At 42.3% G+C, this 16231-nt stretch overlaps 1 protein-coding gene across 3 annotated transcripts in view; it reads left to right on the top strand.

Moving 5' to 3' along the window:
* Positions 1 to 16231, top strand: part of CFI (complement factor I) — a 365757-nt gene that overhangs the window by 322079 nt on the left and 27447 nt on the right. For all 3 annotated transcript variants that reach the window (XM_078676680.1, XM_078676681.1, XM_078676679.1), the window contains one exon: positions 2463 to 2564. In XM_078676680.1, the coding sequence (XP_078532806.1) occupies positions 2463 to 2564 (102 nt within the window). The remainder of the gene's footprint in view (positions 1 to 2462; positions 2565 to 16231) is intronic.

Raw genomic sequence — 16231 nt, 5'->3', positions numbered from 1 at the left:
ACTGTGTTAAAGGGTCTCCTCACAACATATTGACAGCATGTCTAAAACCTACAGAAATATATTAAAACATATCAAAATAAATGAAGGGTCCAGTTAACTTAAAGAAATCTGACCGTCCAAACATGTACACATTAGAGATCAAACAATTAGATTTTTTTCAAGTTACCTCAGTTGCATTAATTGATTTTGTATTATTTGTATACGCAGTGGCGGATTATGATGTCGGTCGGAAAATCTCTGAACGGCATTCGGTTTGTAAGAATCTGATTTGGTCGGAAACCATTCCAACACAGAGTTGGTCGGAATGCTTTCTGACCGACATCGTAATGAGGTCCATAATCTGTATTGTTGCACGTATCACAGAGTACTGCACTGTCTACACTATTTACATTTTTTACAATTCATGTTATGTTCTTCAGTGCAGACAGCTACAACTGTTGCTTGCGTTAAACATTGGCCCAGTTGAAAACATGTCTGTTCCATGGCAATATGTTTAAAGTCCATAATGCAATTCTTTGCGGTATTAGACTACAAATGAAACCCAGGGAACCACTGCTCTCAAATTCTTTTCTACTTGTAATGAGGACCTAATAAATAATATGAAAGCTCTTTGCTAGGGTTTTTATAGGACTGTCTTGCAAGAGTTACCAGGGGAAAGTATTCATTCTTACTAGGAAGAAACTAGATGTGAAAGCAACCGCTAAACTAGACCACTTGTTGGTTCCAATAGTCTCCTATTGGAAATTACCATATTAATATAATGTGGCATTAGAGGGAAGCATTGACCTAAAGAATACTCGTCATAAGAAATGATAGGCATATTGGGAAGAAAAATATATGGGTAGAAGAGACACAATAAGGAGGTCATTTAGAGCCCGCAGATAATGCTGCAGAGTCAAATAAATGTCCAGTTGTTCATAAGAATGTATTTATGTATGTATGTGTGTGTGTGTATTTGTATAGCAGAAACCGAGCTAAAAAGCAGGCGAGTGCTGTACAGGGTCAACGGCAAGCATATAGTCAACAAGTCATAGAAGAGGCAGCAGACTTCTGGAAGAAGTCTACTGTTATTGCATTGTGGTCTAATGATTTAAAAAAAAATGTTATTCCAGATCCTCGGGTATAGATGGAAAAGGCTTGTTGCCTTGTTTTTTTTCTTCATTTTTTACACACCAGTCTGATGATGTCCTAGCTGCAGGCTCGGTGAGAGCCATCATGAGTGGTGAGCTAGTCTTCAAGATAAGCAATGGTACTGGTAGTGATGGCTTTGTAAATGATGCAGCTTGCTTTGTAGCTGTAGGTAAGCAGAGGGAGCCAATGGAGAGACATCAGTGTGGGGTGATATGATCATACTTCATCAGGCCCTGGAAGAGATGTGCTATGACATGCAGGATACCCCTAAGCTGGGGACCATAGTGGAGTCCGGGAGGCCATTGAACAAGCTATTACCACCATCTAAATGTGAGATTACAAGGGCTTGAACAGCAGTTCTTGAAGGAAGTTTCACTTTATTTAGACGGGGGGCTGGTACCAGGCCATCTTTATCTTTTTGGCAATGTGTTCCTTGATGGTGAGGTTGGAGACATGGGTGAATTTGAGCGACTTGGCATTCAATGAAAGTTGATATTCGAAGCTGCAGGGATTCATGTCCATGAGACAGGTTTCTGCTATTATGTGTTGATCTTGGTAAATAACATAAATTCTGTCTTTGTGGAGCTGAGCTTCAGAGTGGTTCTGGATATTCAAGTATGGGTGAGTTGCAGGCAGTGTTTGAGGTATTAGATGTCTGGAGCAAAGGAGACTTTCAACTTGAATTGTCGGTATAATTGTGAATTCTGATGCTGTAATATGTGATTAGAGCCACAATGGCCACCAAGTAGACATTGAATGTAAGAGGTTACCCTGGTGTTCTCTGCAGGCGATAGGGTTTTCTGGGACATGGCAATGCCTTTGTGAACGTAAGCTTTAAAAACATGAACAGAAATTGGCAAAAGGTGTAATAGTAATTCCATGTACCAGCTAGTACTTTTCTGGAAAATATCCAGCTACCTTTTGACTCCAAGAGAAGAGATGAAAAAATGACTATTGGTAATGTTGGTACTTTTGTTTATCCCCTATTTTCCCTATTGCTTTCTAAATTTGTCTAAAATTGCTCCTAATATTGGCAATATTTGACAAGCCACGTCCTCCATTTTTACAGGGCAGGTACTAAATTGTGACATAATGAGGTAATTCATCCATATGCCCATGGATATATGCCACCTCTATTTTATCCGATGCTGGCACGTGTAAGAGATTATCAATAATATTGAAGAACTGTCCTGAAACTCAGAGGGACTACTCCTAGCAAGAAAAAATAAACAGTTGTTTTTAACACCTTCTATTGTAGGTAAACATTTTAACACAAGGATCCAGTTCTGTTACCTGTCAGAAATAAACTCAGACTGTATCTCCTTTTTCAGGATTTGTCAAAGTATTTTACTTGAAATGGGGCAACATTAATCTAATGGCAAACTGTTCCGAAATCTATAAGGAACGTTACTTCGAAAACATGGAATGTGCAGGTAAGACTTTTCCTTAATGCTGTCTTTATAATACACTTTAATGAAGAATTCTTTGTAGGTCCTTGGTGCTATTGTCAACAAGCAGTAGGCCTGAAAGTACCTGGTGGTAACTGTCACTTATGAGTTGGAAACCTTTTTCAACCTCAATTTTAGGAACTTCTAAGAATGCTAAGCCAAGACATTCTAAGCACAAACAGGGTCTCCAATCACTGATCTGATTACTACCTTGGGTACCTAGACAATAGTTTGGGGGACTATAACTACTTTTTATGCACAATGAAGATCTTGTGTGAGTGATTTCCAAGTGCCTATAATCCTGGCAAACCACTGAGATTTTGTCTCTTGTAAAACTCTAAAAATATGTAAGCAATGACAACTGCAAATAAGTAGCCATGTTTCACTCATCTCATGAATAAACACACTGGAGTCTGATTCACAAAGGTAAACTTAGACTTACGTCTAATTTAAAACTTTTTTGGTTTTCACAAAGGTAAGTTACTGCTAGTAATTTAGTAAAGTAAATACTAGTAAAATTACTAGTAGTATCGTTTCAAGCAGTAATTTACATTTATGACTACCAAAAAGTAGTAAACTCACATTTAAGAGTACTATTACTACTGAAGTCTAAGTTTCCTACGTTGTGGTACTCCAAAGGTAGGTTACTACTAGTAACTTTACTACTAGTACACTTACTAGAAGTAAACTAACTACTAGTACAAATACTAATAGGAAAGTTATTAGTAGTAACTTACCTTTGTGAATACCAAAAGTGAATTGGGCCCTATGTGTGTGCTAATCAAGTATATTGAAACAGACAATTAATCAATTTTTATGATCCAAATCAGTTGATCAGTTGAGTTTTTTATTTAATTTTATTATTTGACAGCATGATTCGTTTCTGGATTCAGATGCTGTGCATTATTCTACCTTCTAGTGGTTGGGTCCAGAATTGTCTCCTTCTCTAGCTCTCTCTTTTTTTCTTTTTTTTAAATGGGTGTCGTCAACCATTTTGGCTTATGCCCCTGCTAGTTTTAGGTCAGACGTGCATCCTGAAACCCTTCAACATAGCCACCATCTTAAGGTTCTTTGTTCCTCCATTGGGTCTGAAAGCTAATATGAGAGCTTCGGAGTCAAGGAAGAAGAAACTGCATCGAGGAAAGTGATTTTTTATCATAGGTCACTGTCAAGAGAAAAGATATTGTTTTTTTTTTATTTTATTTTTTTATATATTTTTTGGTCCTCATCTCACCTTTCAAGCCTCTGCGGGTCTTATGAAGCCGCCTTCATGATCTGTGGGACCCACGGCTAACCGCACTCGCTTGGGTCGTCCGACCAATCCCCATCTTTGTTAGGGACCCTGGTGTAATCATTAGACCATTTATATTAAGTTAGTCTTAGATTCTTGCCCCAGTTCACAAAGGGGGGCCAGATGTTCATTGTCTTGTCTTCCACACCATCATAGTCTAAACGGGCTATAGAGAATGCGGCTTTAAGCCAATCCTCTCTTTGCGGCGGTAGGGGATCCTTCCACTTCCTGCACACCTCCCTTCTGGCCAGCAGAAATAGATAAATTAATAGCCCTCTGGCCTTCTGAGGGAGGATTTGACTGAGACTGCCATCGTCTCCAAAAAACACCAATGACATATTGATCACTATGTTGGTATTCAAAATGTCTCAAATGTTGTCCCCCACCTCAGTCCAAAATTTTTCAAGAGCTGGACACTCAAAGAAGATGTGTAGGTCGCTTGCGAGAGGTGTCCCACATCTAGGTGCATTCGAGAGCTGGATCTGGGGCGAACTTTGCGATTTTCGCGGGGGTGTAATAAAGTCTATTTATCCCCCAAAAATTATTTTTCTTTAAACAAGCAGGCTTAACATATTTGTACAAGAGAAAATATATTGTGATGTGATGGTCTGAGAGAAATCACCAAAAAACACTGGCAGAGAGAAGACTGATGCACAATGAAACCACATAGTCAGTGAATGAAAAAGAGGCATAGAGCATATCTCCTTTAGGTTTTGCCCAAAGTGTCATCACGAATAAGCACAGAAAGCCAGTCACAAGGTGTGTAACGTCTGCCTTCTGAAGGACTACTGCTTGGAGGACTGTGTGGCATGTGCGGAGTTCTTCCCAGAAACCATCAAAACAAGACCAAAGAAGAGGTTGGCATTCTGTTTCTTGGCCTCACCAGAAGGAAAGGAGTCTATATAGGACTGCAGATTGTTGAGCTAGGAGAAAGATACTCTCAACTACACAGAGAAGGCCAAATAGGACCCCAGGACGTAGTGAAGATATCTACAGTAAAAGGGCAGCAGGAGGCACTGAGGGATGACAAACTGAAGGTAAACGCTCAGGATCAATCGGCGTTCCTGCAAACTAAAAATTTTGGACTCGAAACACAAAAAATGGCAGCAACGCTGAAAATCTCAATTTGGGAGGGCAAGATTAGGCACAATGAGCCACTCAGGCCCAAGACAAGGGACACCTCTGGTGGCAACCCCTCAAAACCAGCCTCAACTCCATTAAGGATCAAATGCTTTTGAAGGGTAAGAGCTCTGCTGGAACAAAATGACTGGACGCTGAGACCAAACACCAGCTAAATATCAATGTCATAAAAGAGCACCTCAACGCCGAACCCAAAGGGCTGCAGCACCGAGGTGCCAAAGAATAGCTTGGAATCGACACCAAGGCAGAACTAGAGGTCTTGATGAAAAAGAAGACAACAACTCTCTGCAAAGGTATTGAATTCCTCTAAAACAGAACCGGAAAAATCAGGAGGAACCAGAAGAACTAGAAACTCTTCTGACCCAGAGCCACAGATTTTGATGGAAAGGATATCCTCGAATTCGGAGGAGAACAGCAGCAAGAATAATCACAGATGCTAATCCACAGACGAGTGGCACGACATCTACATCAACTCTCCAGATGAAAAGGTAGACTGTTACCCACCTTGACCATCACCATGACTTGACATCAATGCATACAATTCTATTATTAAAATAACTGCAATTACAGATGGTGTACAGCTAGAAAAGGAACAGACAGAAATGTGCTTCTTTCTAGAGACACAGTTGTGGGGCCAGAAGAGGAAACAATTCCTCCCAATGTTACTCAGGGTTCTGGATCACGGTAGAGAGGTCTTCAAGGAGCTGCAACGAGGACTATAACCCCAAAGGGTGGAAACGAATTACAGATTTTCCTCAAAGGATTCAGCCTACATCAGATGAAATCTGCTAGGTGACTCCCTTGTTGTGGCTACAGAAGGTAAGAGAGCTAACCCTCCAATATCAACAGGCCCTCCTCCTGACAAGGAAAGCATGAGACTAGAGATGGTGGAAAGAAAGATGGAAAGATCTGCCGCAGCTCAGTAGTATATAGCCAATTCGATTGCCCTGCTCAACAGTTGCGCTCACCAACAGTGGGATGAGATGGAAGACCTCATGCAAGACCTGCCAGAAGTTCTAGAGAAGGGTGAATAATGTGCTGCAGGAAAGCAAGATGATTACCAACACATGCCTCAAGTTGGAATTGAACGCAGCAAATAAGTCAGTAGGCAGCTATGCACGGCTACCACCCTGCTCAGACACTCTTGGCTGAGGATTTCAAGGTTCAAGTAAGAGGTACAGTCAGCAATAATAAATATGCCCTTCACGGGGAACAGCCTTTTTGGAGAGACAGTTGACAAAGTGCTGCAGTACATAAAGAAGGAAGGATAATGCGACTGCTAAAGCCATGGGATTCCTACAATGCAAGGATCCATTAGACGGAGGCATTGCACATAGGAAAAAGATGCCCACAAGAGGAGCCATTAAGCTGCACAGCACAGATGCGGCCTTCATCCAAGGCAACAACAACACCACAATGGCATTACAATGCAAGTACAAAACAGCCCTTTCATGGATGCAGAAGAAGAAGAGGAGGGACCCCCAGAGGGGTAACCCATACTAACAATTGACTGCACACAGAGTACCCTCCCGCACAAGTCACTGAAGAATCAGACGATTTCCAGACAAATGAAGAAAGATCACCAACAAATGTATACAAAATATTATAAGATATTCTTATTGCAACAAAGCCAATTCCAACAACAAAACTGAAAAATAATAGAATCTCAAGGGAGGAACAACATCAGCTACGACAGGAAGTACAAAACCTGTTAAACAAACAAGCTATGCTATATAATTAGTACCACTGGAGCAAAGACTCAATTGGGTCTACTCAAATTGTTTCTTAGTACCACAACCAGACTAGACACTTAGACCAATAATGGATCTAATAATGGATCTAAGAATACTGGACAAATCAATAAAACTCCACAAATTCAAGATGACATCCCTTCAAAGAGTAATTTCCCCAAGGAGAAAGTGGAGTAAATGTCAACCATGGACCTCAAGCACGTCCCCCTACCAATAAACAAGCAAAGTGGAAAATATACAGTACCAATTCAAGATCTTATCTTTTGGGATAAAATCAGCATATCGGGTGTTCATAAAATGCCTAGCATTGATGGCAGGGCACTTCAGAGGAAGGGGAATACACGTCTACCCAAACCTCGATGACTGGCTAGTAAAGGAAAGAATGTTCAAGAAATGCAAGCACAACATCAACAAGCTCATAAGAACTTTACACAAACTCGGATTCTCCATCAACTAGGAAAAATCATCATCAAAACTAGAAAGTAAGAAGACCTTTGTAGGAGTGATTCTAAATACACAGACCTAAAGATCCTTACCAGTGGATAAGAGGGTCAAGGAAATGATAGAGCAGAGTCGCCTCTAAGGGACAGCGCCTGACAGTAAATACAGTGGGAAAAATGATGGCCATGATGGCATCATACATTCTCCTAGTACCACACGACAGGTTACACATGAGATCAATATAAGAAGGGCTACAACGATGGTCACAGACAACCAGGATGTGGGACGATCTAGTGGTTGTTACAGACAAGGGGCCTCATTTATGAGAAATGATGCATCGCTGCGTGAAAGCAGCGATGCGTCACTTCTCAGTGCGCACTCCTTGCAACATACCTGTTGCGTCATATTTAATGTATGACGCATCATGTCGGAAGGAGTTACAGATACGTTAGTATTTTTGACGTATCTGTAAGCGCAAAAGTGACGCATTGCTGGAGTGTGTCACAAAACTTAAAGCCACAAAGGGAAAACCCTGGAAACCACTTCTCACATCACCCTCTCATTCTTTCATGCCATATGGCATATGTGAGAAGTGGTTTCCAGGGATTTCCCTTTGTGGCTTTATGTCTTGAGTACCCTGTTCCCTGGAACTAGTGGGGTCATCTCTCTTCTCTTTACTTGTGTGTCACAAAACTGACGCAGCTCCAGCAATGTGTCCTTTCAAGTGGGGCAAGCCCCATGTGAAAGGGCCTGCGTCAGTCTTACGCCTGCTGTGAGGCAGGCGCAAGATTTTGGCGCAACAGCATTCTGGAAGTGATGCAGTGAAATCTCATAGATTTCACTGCGTCACTTCTACGAGGCTTTTTGCGGGGGAACGCCCCCCCCTGCATACATTATACCTGATGCCGGTATACTGTAGCGCAGGGGTTTACAAAGTGACGCATCTTTTTAGATGCGTCACTTTGTAAATAGTGCGCAATAGGAGGCATGTTTTACGCCGCTGATGCGTCACAAAAAGTGATGCATTGGAAGCGCAAAACTGACGCAAAGTGTCATAAATGAGGCCCAAGGTTTATAAGGAATTACAATGGTGGAATCTACAGAACATTACAGTGGAAAAATCATTCAAACCACCAACTCCTTCAATAACCATCACAACAGATACATCACACACATGATGAGGAGCTCACATACACAAACATTATAGGTCGATGGAACCCCAAAGAAGCTATACAATACATAAATGTGTTGGAGCTGAAGACTGTCTTCCTAGCACTGAAAGCTTTCCAGAAAGTTTGAACTAGCAAACGGACAATACAATCATTATTCTCCTTGAACAAGGAGTGGGGGAACAAAGTCAAACCCACTATTGAAACTTTCCCAGGAGATTTGAAGATGGATGTTAGAGAACAGGATATCATTTGTAACGATACACCTACTTGGAGAACTAAACACAGAAGTGGACAGGCTAAGCAGGCAAGACACCACCACACCCAACTGGGAACTAAAGCAAGAAGCACTAGTGAGAATCTTCCAGAAGTGGGCAATATCACAGGTAGACCTATTCACAACACGCAAAAATGCAAAATGCCAAAGTTTCACTTCCAAGTTTTACCATTCAAGATTGCTAGGAAATGGCCTGTCAAAAAAATGGTTAAGGAAATTTGCCAGCACTTTTCCCCCAATGATACCACAGGTAATATACAAGTGCAGGCAAGAATACTTCACCTTAATCCTAATAGCCACACAATGGGTTAGACAAATATTATTCTCAGTTCTATTGGAGCTATCTGAGGGACATCATTTTGAAAGACTCCCAATGCATCAGGATCTGTTGACAAAACAGAAATATCAAGTATATCACCTGGGAACCAGACACTCTGAGTTTGACAGCATGGCTCCTGAGGATGTAGTTTGGTCACTTTAACCTACAGAATAGAGCAATGGAAATTCTGAAAGAATGAAGGCGACTGACAACAAGTATATGTTACAGCAACAAGCAGAAGAGATTCTTACTCTGGTACACCAAGGAAGGAGACAGCAGGGATTGAGCACAAGATGTGACAGTGATCAGATACCTGGCCCACTTTCTGGATAAGCGCCTCTCCTAAACCTCACTCAAGGTCCACCAAGCAGCCATTGGAGCATACACAAGAATGGTACTAGGGAGATTTTATCCACACTATGTGTGGGAGGGTATACTCAGACGTGAGTCCCTTGCTCATTGCACCATCAGGATTCAAGCAAGCCGGGCCGACGAAGGCTGTGATGCCAGAAACCGGTCCCCGGAAACTTGTTTCCTTCCCAGTATAAGAATTGGCTTGGTAGTTTGGTTTGCCCTGTTCCCATCATGCACTGGGACAGGAACAGACTAATTTGCATATAGCCAGGTTCTGAGCTGGGATGGTGCAGTGAGCTAAAAAATGGTGATGGATTAAAACCATGATCTCTTGACTTGGTAGGAGTATTCTGCATCATTCAGAAACTCTGTCCATCACCACCCCCTTTTCCAAAATCGATTTTATCCACACTATGTGTGGGAGGGTATACTCAGACGTGAGTCCCTTGCTCATTGCACCATCATGATTCAAGCAAGCCGGGCCGACGAAGGCTGTGATGCCAGAAACCGGTCCCCGTAAGCTTGTTTCCTTCCCAGTATAAGAATTGGCTTGGTAGTTTGGTTTGCCCTGTTCCCATCATGCACTGGGACAGGAACAGACTAATTTGCATATAGCCAGGTTCTGAGCTGGGATGGTGCAGTGAGCTAAAAAACGGTGATGGAATAAAACCATGATCTCTTGACTTGGTTGGAGTATTCTGCATCATTCAGAAACTCTGTCCATCACCACCCCCTTTTCCAAAATCGATTTTATCCACACTATGTGTGGGAGGGTATACTCAGACCTGAGTCCCTTGCTCATTGCACCATCAGGATTCAAGCAAGCCGGGCCGACGAAGGCTGTGATGCCAGAAACCGGTCCCCGGAAGCTTGTTTCCTTCCCAATATAAGAATTGGCTTGGTAGTTTGGTTTGCCCTGTTCCCATCATGCACTGGGACAGGAACACACTAATTTGCATATAGCCAGGTTCTGAGCTGGGATGGTGCAGTGAGCTAAAAAACGGTGATGGATTAAAACCATGATCTCTTGACTTGGTAGGAGTATTCTGCATCATTCAGAAACTCTGTCCATCACCACCCCCTTTTCCAAAATCGATTTTATCCACACTATGTGTGGGAGGGTATACTCAGACGTGAGTCCCTTGCTCATTGCACCATCAGGATTCAAGCAAGCCGGGCCGACGAAGGCTGTGATGCCAGAAACCGGTCCCCGGAAGCTTGTTTCCTTCCCAGTATAAGAATTGGCTTGGTAGTTTGGTTTGCCCTGTTCCCATCATGCACTGGGACAGGAACAGACTAATTTGCATATAGCCAGGTTCCTAGCTGGGATGGTGCAGTGAGCTAAAAAATGGTGATGGATTAAAACCATGATCTCTTGACTTGGTAGGAGTATTCTGCATCATTCAGAAACTCTGTCCATCACCACCCCCTTTTCCAAAATCGATTTTATCCACACTAGGTGTGGGAGGGTATACTCAGACGTGAGTCCCTTGCTCATTGCACCATCAGGATTCAAGCAAACCGGGCCGACGAAGGCTGTGATGCCAGAAACCGGTCCCCGGAAGCTTGTTTCCTTCCCAGTATAAGAATTGGCTTGGTAGTTTGGTTTGCCCTGTTCCCATCATGCACTGGGACAGGAACAGACTAATTTGCATATAGCCAGGTTCTGAGCTGGGATGGTGCAGTGAGCTGAAAAACGGTGATGGATTAAAACCATGATCTCTTGACTTGGTAGGAGTATTCTGCATCATTCAGAAACTCTGTCCATCACCACCCCCTTTTCCAAAATCGATTTTATCCACACTATGTGTGGGAGGGTATACTCAGACGTGAGTCCCTTGCTCATTGCACCATCAGGATTCAAGCAAGCCTGGCCGACGAAGGCTGTGATGCCAGAAACCGGTCCCCGGAAGCTTGTTTCCTTCCCAGTATAAGAATTGGCTTGGTAGTTTGGTTTGCCCTGCTCCCATCATGCACTGGGACAGGAACAGACTAATTTGCATATAGCCAGGTTCTGAGCTGGGATGGTGCAGTGAGCTAAAAAACGGTGATGGATTAAAACCATGATCTCTTGACTTGGTAGGAGTATTCTGCATCATTCAGAAACTCTGTCCATCACCACTCCCTTTTCCAAAAACTAGGGAGAATTTCTTCACCACACCAGGGATAAAATGTTTTATAGAGAGAGCAAAAAGAGTATTGCCCCTAGAATAGCCCATGCCTACCTGATACCTCAATGTAGTGCTTACACAACTAATTACATCATCTTTTGAAACAATTCAAAATGCACAACTCAAGTTTCTAACTCTAAACCAGACTTTTTAATCGCCATCACCTCACTAAGAAGGGTTAGAGAGATATAAGTGCTCACCACACAAGAGCTGTATCTTCGACTACGGATGTATGACGTTACAACGCATGCTTTTACCACGCATGCTGTTACAACGCGGTTTTTACATCGCATACCATTACAACGCATAGTGCTTCTGGGTGCTGGATAGTGAATAGTTTAATTTACTATTCCAACTCCAGTCCCCGTGGACACTAGGGAAGGTTATTGGATAGTAAATTAACCTATTCCCTATCCTATAGCGCCTCCCAGAGCAATGCGTTGTAATAGTTTGCGTTGTAATGGTTGCCTTGTAATGGTAGTGCGTTGTAAAAGTTTCGTTGTAAGTGATGTTTCCCTTCGACTACACAAGGACAAAGTGGTGATGAGAACAAACCCAAGGTTCATGCCAAAGTTGGTAACAGAATTCCACGTCAATCAGGCCATCCATTTACTGACCTTATTCCAGCATCCGAAGACACAGGCAGAGAAGGTCCTTCAAACACTCTATGTACGAAGAGCAATAATGTATTATCTAGAATAGACAAAACCCTCCAGGAAAGGAGAACGGTTCTCTATGTGCTTCGCACATGCAAGGAAAGGCTCCACTGTCACCAAAGAAGGTATTGCAAGATGGATACTATAGACAATACAATGTTGTCACAAGGCAGCAGGAGCAACACACAAAGAAAAACCATATGCACACTCAACAAAGAAGAAGGGAGCAACAGTCACCTTTCTGGGAAGCGTGGTGCTGGATGATATATGTGCAGCAGCCACATAGTCGTCATGAAACACTTCCACAAAGAATGGCTGTATGGATATCCAAGTTCACAAGAAAGCAGAAGTGGGATAAAGAGAGATAACACATTTGTATGTAAGCACACACTCTTAAGGACCCAGCCTACCTACAAGTCAAAATACTGCTATATAATCAATGCACAGCATGTGAATCCAGAAATGATTCACGCTGCAAAGTTAAATGCGTACTTACCTGTAGGACTAGTTTTGCAGCTTGAAGAATTTTAAGAATTCACATGTGACCCACCCGCATCAACCAATAGAGGTGTATTTACACAGATAACGCAGAAGGAGAAATCATCGGGGACAAAGAAAACTAACACCTCAAGCCGCAAAAACTGAGAAAAAAGATGGAAAATGTATCTAAAGATAGTGACTATGTTTTAGGGTTTTGAGTATGCTTGACTGATGTCCCACAAGGACGTGCATAAACGACGATGCTTGATGATGCCCATGCAAAACAAAAAGAGAGACTACAAAGAGGCGATTCAGGACCCAAAAACTAGATGGTGGTATAATACACAGCATGTCAATCAAGAAAATTCAACACGCTGCAAACCTACTCCTAAAGGTAAATAACAATTTTGTTTCTGGTAAATATAATCATGTGAGCCATTATTTGCAAATATTTCCAAATTCTCCAAACTTTAAACATCAAAAAGCAGAAAATGTCTAAATGTAACAAGAATTAGTTCTCATACCCATAACAAATCTTTTTAAACTACTGGAAAGCACCAACTCACTTTGCATATATTTTTTTCCTGCTATAATTTTTGTTGAGTTTGTTATTCCATAAGAGAAAAAGCAGAAGATCTTTAGATTGCCAATAGTTAGTTAATACTTATCTTGGTATCAATATTGCAAAAACATGCCAAAGTTTTGCTGCTTAGATATAATGTCCAGGAGACTACAGGCAGCCTAGCAATATCAAAAGTTTATCTGATTTAACCTGAATTTCTAAACAAATCATTATAAACATCTTAATTTTATTGCAAAAATCTTCTAAAAGAGCACAAGATCATATCATATGTGCCCAGTTTCATGTTTTTTGGCACCTTGGGCATCCATCCGATAAATTTGGATTGCACCTATGCAGAAAAACCAGAGAATAATAGACTAACCACAGAGTGTATAGTTGTATTCTCCCATAGATAGCTCCTTGCAAAGTATTGAGGGCCTTATTACGAGTACGGCAGCCCTAGGGCGTTGTACTCACAGTGGTGGTCCAACCAGACAGATCGTCTTCGGATCCAAAACTTTCCTCTCCGAACGACAAATCCAAATCTGATTTGGAGCCGAAATCTTGTGCTTTGAAACAAAAGTCCAGTTCAGGGTCGAAACCTTCTGCTTCGAAGGACAAAAAGGACAAGTCCGGTTCGGCATCGAACTCTTCCCTGCCAAAATCGAAAGAAAATCATCCAGATCCCCCGGAACCGATCTTAGCGGTTATAAAGGACAGATTCGATCCCAAACAGAGAAAGCTATACATTAATCCAGATACTGGACACATTTTAGCTAAAACTCCTTCCAAAAGGAAAGTCAGTTCGGAGGACACTGGATTCCTCTTAAAGAAAAAGGACATTGCTACAAGTCCTATACATCCTAACTTGCCATCCCTCCCACCTCCATCATCTTCACCTTTACCACAACTGCCAGGCTCAGATCCACTACACATAACACCACAGGGATCTCCTCATACACAGCCTGATTTAGGATATGATGATGATGAAAATGTTCCTTTGCCAACAGATCCATGGGATGATTATATGATTGATCCACCCTTGGATAATGATCCAGATCTATACCCGGCAAAACCATCACCTCTAGATGATAATGGGGCATATTATCAAGGGGGTTTATCTCCGCTTTTTCGGCTTTAAAAGCCAAGAAAGCGGAGATAAAATTATCTCCCTATTACCTAGCTGTCGCTAACACCAGTTAGCGACAGCTAGTAGGAGATAGCGACCATCTTGGGCCCCACTTTGCATGTCAGTGATATTTATCACTAATGACATGCAAAGTGGGCGTGCCAAGATGTTAGCGACTGGAAAAAGTCGCTAACATCGCTATCTCCTATTACCAACTTTTGGAGATATTCGCGCTAAGCGCGAATATCTCCAAAAACTAACACCTGCCCTGAGCAGTTCTTAGCCATGTTATCCAATGGGAGGTGGATAACATGGCTAAGAGCGTTAGCTCAGTAATGCATGAATATCGCTGACTTTTCAGCGATATTCATGCATTGCGGCCGATTTTTATCGCATTTGCGATAAACCTTGATAATAGCAAGGTTTATCTGCGATAATTTCTGACGATGCTTAGCGTTAAAAAATTTGTTGCTAAGCATCGTTAGCGATAAATATCGCTTAACGTTGGTAATATGCCCCAATGTCTCTTAACCGCATGCGTGCGTGCGGAATTCCGCTCGTACGCTGAGATATGCGAAAGCGCATGTTACGTGACGAGCTGGGCTCGTCATCAGCGTAGCAGGAGGCTACCTCATGACGAGCCCAGCTCGTCATCAGCGTCGAAGGGGTTAACTAGAGCTGATTTACAGGGCAGCAGCTTATCATAGAGTTACACTGCACAAAGAGGCTTTGGATGATGTCTTTCATTTGAAACACTAGGGTCTTCACATGGAACTATTCAGACTCTCTGTATGTTAAAAGGCATGATGAGACATGCAGATGAGATTTTTAAGGACCCTGTCGATAAGAAAAACAAAACGTCACCCTCTGATCCGGTTTTTATTAAAGGATAGCTCCCATTAGACTCACTGGTAGTTTCTAACGCTCGTAAGAGAGCAAACTCACAGACCTCTGGGGATGCACCTCCCCCAGATAAAGTCTAAATTATTTAATGCATCTGGTAAAAGAGTGGCTGCTCAAGCCACTAATCACTGGTGCATTGTCATACACAGGGCCTACTAGCTAGGTATGACAGGGCACACTGGGACGAGATGGAAGGCTTAATTCAATACCTCTCAGAAGAGCACAAGAAAAAGGCACAAGACCTAGCCCAAGAAGGGAAACTTATATCAAATGTTTCTATTGGATGTGCTCTAGATGCCGCTGACACTGCAACGAGAGAAGTTAACACCCGCATTCGCTTACGTCAACATTACTGGCTTAGGATTTCAGGTTTTAAACCAGAAGTCCAGCAGTCTATCTTAAATACCCCCTTTGACAAGGAACATCTTTTCGGTCTTCAAGTGGATGAGGCTTTAGAAAATATAAAAAAAGACAGTGACATGGCGAAATTCATGGGAGCGATTAAGTTTCCATCAAACAAAGGTTCCTTTCACCGTTCATTTTATAGGGCAGGGTCCAAAACTACATCCTCAGACCCTAACACTTCCTCATATAAATCCAACACGCGACCCTCTCCCTCTAGAGGCTTCTACAGAGGAGGGCACAGAGGAAATAATTTCAAAGGTAGGGGTAAGAGCACGCTAACGCGACCCTCCCCTCCCCTTCCACAATAAACAGTGACTTGCCTACACTTCCCTGCCAGGGGAGGACTTTGACAATTTCTCCCAATTTGGCAATCCATTACATCGGACAAATGAGTACTAGACATTATCCAACATGGTTACTGTCTAGAGCTTAACAGCAATTCTCACAATATTCCACATCGCACTCACAAACACTCATCAGAGCACCTGCAGCTTCCTCAAACAAGACGTACAAGCATCCTTTGACAAAAGGAGCCATAGAACCAGTTCTGTTACAGTACGAAGGTTCAGGGGTGTACTCTCTGTATTTTCTAATCCCCCCATAA

This window comes from Lissotriton helveticus, chromosome 2_1, assembly GCF_964261635.1.
Source record: "Lissotriton helveticus chromosome 2_1, aLisHel1.1, whole genome shotgun sequence".
Lineage (NCBI taxonomy): Eukaryota > Metazoa > Chordata > Amphibia > Caudata > Salamandridae > Lissotriton > Lissotriton helveticus.
Note: the sequence above shows the minus strand (reverse complement) of the source record. Positions and strands in the feature narration are given on the sequence as shown.